Genomic DNA, 9755 nt, shown 5'->3' on the forward strand with positions numbered 1-9755 from the left:
TAATTTGTATGAAACGTACAACCTGGTTTTTTCAAGTCAAACTGCAAAACAAAACTGGAATATTTATATATTGCATGTATATTACATGTATATTACATGGACTGACCTTGAAGGAGCTGGGGGAGGTGACGGCCGACAGGGAGCTCTGGCGTGGGCTGGTCCATGAGGTCACGAAGAATCGGAGACGACTGAACGAATGAACAACAACACATGTCATGTTGGGATAATATAGAGAGGGATAAAGCGGGATATATAAACCAACCAAGTCTAACATCCGGGTACTCTGGTCAGGGCTAGACCCGGATGTGAGTGCACTTCAGGAGCAGCGGACCATTTCCGGAAGTGGGCGTGAGTGTGGTGCGCATGCGCCACTTCGCCCGGCCTTCGAGGGGGCGTGGCTTCAGGAGCAGCGGCCATTCTGGAAGTGGGTGTGAGTGTGGTGCGCATGCGCCACTTCGCCCGGCCTTCGAGGGGGCGTGGCTTCAAGAGCAGCGGCCATTTCCGGAAGTGGGCGAGAGCGTGGTGCGCATGCGCCACTTCGCCCGGCCTTCGAGGGGGCGTGGCTTCAGGAGCAGCGGCCATTCTGGAAGTGTTATGAGTGTGGTGCGCATGCGCCACTTCGCCCGGCCTTCGATTAGGCGTGGTTTCAAGAGCAGCGGCCATTTCCGGAAGTGGGCGAGAGCATGGTGCGCATGCGCCACTTCTCCCGGCCGACCCGATGAGCTCGACAGGCGGAGCGGGAAGCGGGGAGGGCGAGGCCGGGCCCGGGGCTCCCTCCGGCGCCGCGCCTCCCCCCTCCGGCGTCGCCTCGGCAGCCCCTCCCTCCGCAGAAGCCCCCTCCAAGGCCGGAAGCGGAAGCAGCAGCAGCCCCGGCGCGGGGACAGGCCTTGCGGCCTCCACTTCCGCTTCCTCCTCCGCGCCTCCTCCTCCTCTTCCCCCCGCCACGGCCCCCTCCCTCCCCACCGCCGTCCTGCTCCTTCCCTCGGCTCCCGTCCCGGCTGAAGGCCCTCCTTCCTCCTCCTCGAGCTCTTCCTCGTCCAGCTCCTCCTCCAGTTCCTCCTCGTCGTCCTCCTCCTCGGCGCCCAACGGGGGTCTCTTCGCGCTGCCGGCCAACGCGGAGGCCAAGCCCGGCGGCGCATGCGCATTCTCCGCCGCCGCCTCCCCCGCCTCTGCCTCCTCCGCCCCGCCTCCCCCCTCGAACGCCGCTGCTTCCGCTTCCGCCGCCTCCCCTTCCGCCGCTGCCGCCAACGCCTCCGCCGCCCCCCTCGTCGACTTCCTGCTCCAGCTCGAGGACTACACGCCTACCGTGAGTGGCAGCACTGCAGGCCCTTCTCCCCCTCCCTCCCTTCCTTCCTTCAGGGGTTTGGGACTCCAATTCCCAGCATTCCTGGCCTCAGCCCCCTTCCATTTCCCCCTCAGCCGCTTAAGCGTCCCACCCCGGAGTCTAAGATCTTCTGGGGAGGCCCTGCTTTCGGCCCCACCTCTATCACAAGTGAGGTTGGTGGGGACGAGGAGCAGGGCCTTCTCGGTGGTGGCCCCTCATTATTATTATTATTATTATAACTTTATTTGTATACATCTCCCCAAGGGATTCAATGCGGCTCACACAGGCCGAAGCCCCAAAACACAATACAACAATACAATACCCGAAGCAAATTAAAAACAGTTAAGCAGGAAAACAATAACAGTAACAATACAACAAAACACTATTAAAACTGAGCCGGCCAGAGTAGGGGTACTGGGTTAAAAAGTGCTGGTGTGGCAGGACAGATGTAGGATTAGATATAAGTGCGATGTGCAGTGTGCAGTGATCTTGGTTCTACTAAGGTGCTTCTAGGATTTGGTGCTGGAGGTTCCTAATTTGAAAAGGCACATCGGAACAGCCAGGTCTTCAATTCCTTTCTGAAGACAGCCAATGTAGGGGCTTGTCTGATCTTTCAGGAGGGCGTTCCAGAGTCCTGTCTCGTGTCCCCACCAAGCGCGCTTGCGACACGGGCGAGATCACGAGCAGAGCCTCTCCTGATGTGAGCGTGTGGGTTCGTAGACAGCGATACGGTCACGCAGGTAGGGTGGTCCCAAACCGTTCAGGGCTTTGTAGGTAAGCACCTGCACCTTAAATTGGGCTCAGAAAATAAACGGCAGCCAGTGGAGTTCCTTAAACAGGAGGGTTGACCTCTCTCTGTAGTGGGCCCCAGTTAACATCCTGGCCGCTGCCCGTTGGACCAATTGGAATTTCCGAGCCGTTTTCAAGGGCAGCCCCACGTAGAGCGCGTTGCAGTAATCCAGTCTAGAGGTAACCAAGGCATGGACCACCCCGGCCAGATCAGCCTTCGCGAGGTACGGACGCAGCTGGTGCACAAGTCTCAATTGTGCAAAAGCCCTCCCGGCCGACGCCTGAGCCTCAAGCGTGAGCGATGAATCCAGGAGGACTCCCAAGCTACGGACCTGTGGCTTCAGGGGGAGTGTAACCCCGTCCAACACAGGCAGCCACCCTATATCCCGGTCTGGTTTGCGATCGACCAGGAGGACCTCTGTCTTGTCAGGATTGATCTTCAGCTTGTTCCTCCTCATCCAGATAGACACAGCGGCCAGGCACTCGTCCAGCACCCGAGAGGCCTCCTTGGAATTAGGTGGAAAGGAGTAGTAGAGTTGTGCGTCATCCGCATAGAGATGGCACCCAACTCCAAAACTCCGGATGACCTCTCCCAGCGGTTTCATGTAGATGTTAAAAAGCATGGGAGACAGAATGGAGTCTTGTGGGACCCCACAGGTCAAAGGCCAGGGGTCAGAGCAGGTGTCTCCCAGCTTCACCATCTGGGTTCGTCCCTCCAGGAAGGACCGGAGCCACGACAGAACCGTGCCCCCAAGGCCCATCCCAGAGAGGCGACCCAGAAGGATACCATGGTCGATGGTATCGAAAGTCGCTGAGATGTCCAAGAGAACCAGCAGAGTCACACTCCCCCTGTCCAGCTCTCTACAGAGGTCATCAACCAAGGCGACCAAGGCTGTCTCGGTGCCATGACCAGGCCTGAAACCTGACTGTGACTGATCTAGGTAGTTGATGTTGTCTAGGAAGCCCTGGAGCTGGGAGGCAACCACCTGCTCCAGCACCTTACCCAAAAAAGGGAGGTTGGAGATTGACCTATAATTGTTCAGCACCGTGGAGTCAAGGGAAGGCTTTTTGAGGAGTGGGCGAACCACAGCCTGTTTCAAGTTAGATGGAAAATTCCCTTGCTCCAACGATGCGTTAACAGTCAACACCAATCAACCAACCCTTCCTTGGCAGATTTAATAAGCCAAGATGGGCAAGGGTCTAGAGTCGAAGTGGTCGCCCTCACGGCCCCAAGGACCTCCCCCATGGTCTCAGGAAGAACAAGCCTAAAAGAATCCCACAAAATTGGACAAGCAGATGCCTCCGTCACCTCCTCTGGCACTGCGATGGAATTGGAGTCAAGCTCAAGGCGTATCTGAGCAACTTTGCCTGCAAAATGGTGTGCGAAGTCGCAACACCGAGCTGCTGGGTCATCAATGATCCCCTCCACCACAGGTGGGTGAAGAAGCTCCCCGACAACCCGAAACAGCTCTGATGATCTATTTGCTGCAGACGCTATACGGGTGGTCGTGAAAGATTCCCTGGCCATCCGTATAGCCACGGAATATGCCTTAAGAGAGGCCTTAGCCCGTGCTTGGTCAGACACGTCCTGAGATCTCCTCCACTTGTGCTCTAACCCCCTTCTCGTATGCTTCATCACCGCCAGCTCCTCGGTGAACCAGGGAGACGGTCTGTCATGACGCAACGAGATGGGACGTTCGGGAGCGATCGTATCTATCGCCCTGGACATCTCCTCATTGTAGAGATCCACCAAGGCGTCGATAGAATCGCCAGGCTCCATGACAGGAAGAACCCCAAAATTCCTCAGGAATCCATCCGGATCCATCAGTCTCCTGGGGCGGACCATTTTAATCTGTCCTCCACCCCTGCGAAGGTTAAGGGTCGCAGAGAGTCTGAAACTGATCAGATAGTGATCAGACCATGACACTGGAAGGATGTTTTGTTCTTCCACTCTGATCATTCCACTGTCCGCCACAAAAACTAGGTCGAGTGTATGTCCAGCCTGATGGGTGGGTCCTGATATAATTTGTGACAGTCCTATGGTTGTCATGGTGGCCATAAAGTCCTGAGCTGCGCCGGACAAAGAGGTCTCAGTATGGATGTTAAAATCTCCCAGCACCACCAAGCGCTGGGAGGCCAGGGCCGAATTGGAGACCACTTCTGCCAGCTCAGGCAGGAAAACTGCTGGGTCGCGGGGTGGGCGGTACACCAGCAGAAGCCCCACACTGTCACGGTTCCCCACCTTCAGGTGGACACACTCAAACCCAGGAGCTTGCGGAACAGCGCATCTGGTCACCTGTGGAATTCACTCCCCAGGGAAATTAGGTCACCAACATCCCTCCTCCCTTTCAGAAGGAAATTAAAAACATGGTTGTGGGACCAGGCTTTCGGGCAATCTGGCGGTTAGATAAGGACAATGACAACCAGAATCGAGAGTATTTGACAATGTGGAATAAATTACAGACTCCGAGATGGCGAACGCTGAGTATTAGATTGTTTTTATTCATTTTGATGTATAAACTGACTGTCTTAATTGCTATAATTGCTGTTTACATGTTCTATCCATTGTTATGTTTATGCTGGCATCAAATTGTGCCTTCGTAAGCCGCCCTGAGTCCCCCCCCCTCGGGGGTTGAGAAGGGCAGGGTAGAAGTGCAAGAAATAAATAAATAAATAACTTTACCACGAAGGAAACGGCGTTCCTAGAGAGGTCATAAATCTGAGTGTATAGAGCAATGGAGTGTATAGAGCATTGTGTGTTGTACACCATACGTCACTTTGGAATGCAGGAGGTGTGGACTAGTACAGATAACAGCGTGTTCGCCATGTCGCTACCGGACAGAGAGGAAGCAGTTTTATGATGTGCTATTGTGTATAGCTGTCAATAAAATAGTTTATAGCATAAAGGTGGCTGTGAGGATCGCGTTCCTTGTGTTACTGTGCAGCAGATGCCACTGTCAGAAGGCCACCCTGCTGGAATCCTCACACATTATTTGCCGATACATCACACAGTACTAGACACTTGGGAAGTGTCTGACATGGGATCCAATACAACAGCCAGCTTACTTACTTACTTAGGCGATCCCTCGTTGGCCGAGTAGGGTAATCCTCCAGGGTGGGTCCATAGGTGACTGTGGAGCCCTCTTCTTGACTTGCATCTTCTCCCGCAGGGAGGGCATGGGTTTCCAGGTGGAAGGCGGTTCCAGTCGGGGTTGGCTTGACATGCCGTCCTCCTGGCGCGTTTCTCTTTCACCCTCCACTCGTGCCTCTTCGAATTCTACAGCACTGCTAGTCACAGCTGACCTCCAGCTGGAATGCTCAAGGGCCAGGGCTTCCCAGTTCTCAGTGTCTATGCCAGAGTTTTTAAGGTTGGCTTTGAGCCCGTCTTTCAATCTCTTTTCCTGTCCTCCAACATTCTGTTTTCCATACTTAAGTTCGGAGTAAAGCAACTGCTTTGGGAGAGTTGATGGTGGCCGGGCATCCGGACAATGTGGCCGGTCCAGCGGAGTTGATGGCAGAGGACCATCCCTTCAATGCTGGTGGTCTTTGCTTCTTCCAGCACGCTGACACTTGTCCGCTTGACTTCCCAAGAGATTTGCAGGATTTTCTGGAGGCGCTGCCTGCTGATGGAATTGTTCCAGGACGGAAAATGGAATGTTGGTGGACAGGAAAAGAGATTTAAAGATGGGCTCAAAGCCAACCTCGAGTCGCTGATAGGCTGAGAAAGGCGGTATACAAATACAGTAACTAAATAAATAAATACCTCAAAAACTCTGGCGTAGACACTGAGAACTGGGGAGCCCTGGCCCTTGAGCACTCCAGCTGGAGGTCAGCTGTGACCAGCAGTGCTGCAGAATTTGAAGAGGCACGAATGGAGGGTGAAAGAGAGAAACATGCCAAGAGGAAGGAGCATCAAGCCAACCCCGACTGGGACCGCCTTCCACCTGGAAACTGATGCCCTCAGTGCGGGAAAACAAACATGCAGGTCAAGAATAGGGCTCTACAGTCACCTACGGACCCACCGATCTTGGAGGTCAATCTTACTTGGACAATGAGGGATTGCCTAAGTAGTAGAAAGTAAGAAATAAGTAAACAGCATGACTTCCCTGGATCTATGCACTAGACTCCTTTTGATGCAGGCCAAAATCTCGTTGGCTATTCTAGGTGCAGCATCACATTCCTGGCTCGTGTTTATCTTGTTGTCCCCAGTAGTACCTCTGCCTTGTCTGGGTAGCACTAAGTGTAATTGTTCTCACATCCTCCCTGTTGTCATGCATTGCAGATTCCAGATGCCGTCACAGGATACTACCTGAACCGGGCTGGCTTCGAGGCCTCCGACCCTCGCATGTGAGTCTAGAGACAAGGGGGGGGGGGCACATAGAGTCCCTTGTGCTCCCCCTTTAATCTCACCCCCTTCCTTGCCCCCCAACAGCATCCGCCTGATCTCCTTGGCTGCGCAGAAGTTCATCTCGGACGTGGCCAACGACGCCCTGCAGCACTGCAAGATGAAAGGCACGGCCTCCGGAAGCTCCCGCAGCAAGAGCAAGGTAAGGCCCGGGAAGGGGCAGGGGAGGGGGAAGAACTTCCTGACTGTTAGAAGAGCTGTTCAACAGTGGAACTCTCTGCTTCAGAGTGTGCTGGAAGCTCCATTCTTGGCGGCTCGTAAACCGAGCTTGGATGGCCATCTGTTGGGGTTGCTTACATTGTGTTTTCCCTGAATGTTTGCCATTTATTTACGACATTTCTATGCCCCCCTTCTCACCCCAAAGAGGATTCAGAGCGGCTTACAAGATATATATACATACACGATATTATATTATTAGTATAGTACAATATCAGTATTAAATATTGCTATATTGTAGTATACCCATTATATTGTAATATTATTGGTAATATTACATGTAATATAAATATATAATTATAATATCATATTATTAGTAGTAGTATTGCTATATTGTAGTATATCAATTACATTGTAATATTATTAGTAATATTACATGTAATATAAATATATAATTATAATATCATATTATTATTAGTAGTAGTAGTAGTATTGCTATATTATGGTATACCCATTATATTGTAATATTATTAGTAATATTATATGTAATATAACTATATAATTATAATATTAGTAGTATTGCTATGGTGTACTATACCCATTATATTGTAATATTATTAGTAATATTACATGTAATATATAAATATATAATTATAATATTATTAGTAGTATTGCTATATTGTAATATACCAATACTGTAATATTACTAGTAATATTACATGTAATATAAATATATTATAATATCCTATTATTATTATTAGTAGTAGTAGTAGTAGTAGTATTGCTATATGGTAGTATACCCATTATATTGTAATATTATTATTGGTAATATTACATGTAATATAAATATATAATTATAATATATTAGTAGTAGTAGTATTGCTATATTGTAGTATACCAATTACATTGTAATATTATTAGTAATATTACATGTAATATAAATATATAACTATAATATCATATTATTATTACTAGTAGTAGTATTGCTATATTGTAGTATACCCATTATATTATATTATTGGTAATATTACATGTAATATAAATATATAATTATAATATCTTATTATTAGTGGTATTGCTATATTGTACTATACCAATTATATTGTAATATTATTAGTAATATTATATGTAATATAACTATATAATTATAATATTATTAGTAGTATTGCTATATTGTACTATACCCATTATATTGTAATATTATTGGTAATATTACATGTAATATAAATATATAATTATAATATATTATTAGTAGTAGTATTGCTATATTGTAGTATACCAATTATACTGTAATATTACTAGTAATATTACATGTAATATAAATATATTATAATATCATATTATTATTATTATTAGTAGTAGTAGTAGTATTGCTATATTGTAATATTATTAGTATTATTACATGTAATATAAATATATTATAATATCATATTATAATATATTATTAGTAGTAGTATTGCTATATTGTAGTATACCCATTATATTGTAATATTATTAGTAATATTACATGTAATATAAATATATAATTATATCATATTATTATTAGTAGTAGTATTGCTATATTGTAGTATACCCATTATATTGTAATATTATTATTAGTAACATTACATGTAATATAAATATATAATTATAATATCATATTATTAGTAGTAGTATTGCTATATTGTAGTATACCCATTATATTGTAATATTATTAGTAATATTATATGTAATATAAATATATAATTATATCATATTATTTTTAGTAGTAGTATTATCTTGCGTTACATTATAATATTATAAATATATGTATATACAATATATTAAATTATATTCTTAGAATAGCACAGGAGACACAGAAATGTTGTGCTCTGCCCCGAGTCCCCTGTGGGGTGAGATGCGCAGAATATCAATGTTTTACATAAATAATGAATAAATACATGGCGGAAGGGGGTTGGGCTGGATGGCCTTTGGGGTCCCCCATACATCTTCCGTTGCCTTCCCTTCTGCCTTGCAGGACAAGAAGCACACGCTGACCATGGAGGACCTGGGCCCTGCGCTGGCTGAGTACGGCATCAATGTCAAGAAGCCCCACTACTTCACTTAGGGGGCCGGGCCCCACTCTTCCTCCTCCTCCTTCACAGGACGGGTGCCGCGGCATTTGCCTGAGGAAGAGGCCCCCATGCCTCTTTGAGGGGAGGGGTGACCTTCCCCACAAGAAGAGTGTTTGGGTGACGCACAGTCATTCCCAATCAGACCGGCTTGCTGTGGACAGGTTCCATTCCATGTTGACCCTCTCTGATCTGCAGTGACTTTTCTGCCAGGGGTGGGGAGAGGGGGGGGGGGCTTCCTGAAATGCCGAGGAGGCTCTGTTGTGGTGTTCGAGGCGCACCACAGGCTCACGCATTGTGCCATTATTAAATGTGTGCTCTAAACGACATCCACAGTGAGTTGTTGTTCTTTCTGTGGGGGAATCTGGAGGCTTTTAAGCAGATGCCCATCTCTTGGGAGGGTTTTTATGGTGTATTCTTGCCTAGCAGAATGAGGCTGGACTGGGCGGCCCTGTCAAAAAGTTTGCCCATGCTTGCTGTATAGTCTCCTATACAATATCCCAGATGCTCCCCCTGCCCCCCCCCCCCCCCCAATGAATTTGGAACTGGCCTGAGAGGTGTCTTGTGAACAAATTTGGTGTCAATTCGTCCAGTGGTTTTTGAGTTATGTCAATCCCACAAATGAACATGACATTTTATTTGTATAGACTAGCTGTCCCCTGCCACGTGTTTGTTGTAACTCAGCGTGTGCCTCATGTAACTACTAGTGTTAGTAGAAGGAAACGAGGCTTGGAAGAGGAAGACGCTCAGCAACAGCTGAAGCGCATTAGGGACTTGTTCCTAGAGCCTACGGATGAGGAAGACTTTGAGGGGTTTACTCGTGAGGAAATGGAGGTGGAGGATTACCGTGGTGTAAAGCGAGTAGCACGCAGCTCAGACAGTGATGGGGAATCTATTTCCAAACGGCTTAAAGATGTAGCAGATTGCGGGGAGTTTGACAGCGAGGATGAAGAGCTGGACTGGACCAGGGTCCAAGAAGTGTTAGATGTGG

General features: G+C 47.8%; 1 protein-coding gene across 1 annotated transcript; it reads left to right on the top strand.

Annotated features, from left to right (window-relative positions):
* Positions 1–645: 645 nt before the first annotated feature.
* Positions 646–9093, top strand: TAF10 (TATA-box binding protein associated factor 10). The gene is made up of 4 exons (XM_067466376.1): positions 646–1306; positions 6396–6460; positions 6546–6660; positions 8671–9093. Exons 1-4 carry the CDS (start codon positions 719–721, stop codon positions 8758–8760), a joined length of 858 nt encoding a protein of 285 aa, XP_067322477.1. The 5' UTR covers positions 646–718; the 3' UTR covers positions 8761–9093.
* Positions 9094–9755: the final 662 nt, after the last annotated feature.

Source organism: Anolis sagrei, chromosome 3, assembly GCF_037176765.1.
Source record: "Anolis sagrei isolate rAnoSag1 chromosome 3, rAnoSag1.mat, whole genome shotgun sequence".
NCBI lineage: Eukaryota > Metazoa > Chordata > Lepidosauria > Squamata > Dactyloidae > Anolis > Anolis sagrei.

What these genes read in the sequence shown, in the direction of transcription:
- TAF10 (XM_067466376.1), top strand. Translation starts at nt 719, where the DNA reads ATGAGCTCGACAGGCGGAGCGGGAAGCGGGGAGGGCGAGGCCGGGCCC. An exon ending in GAGGCCTCCGACCCTCGCAT is followed by an intron (nt 6,461 to 6,545) that starts GTGAGTCTAGAG and finishes GCCCCCCAACAG; the next exon opens with CATCCGCCTGATCTCCTTGG. An exon ending in GCTCCCGCAGCAAGAGCAAG is followed by an intron (nt 6,661 to 8,670) that starts GTAAGGCCCGGG and finishes TCTGCCTTGCAG; the next exon opens with GACAAGAAGCACACGCTGAC.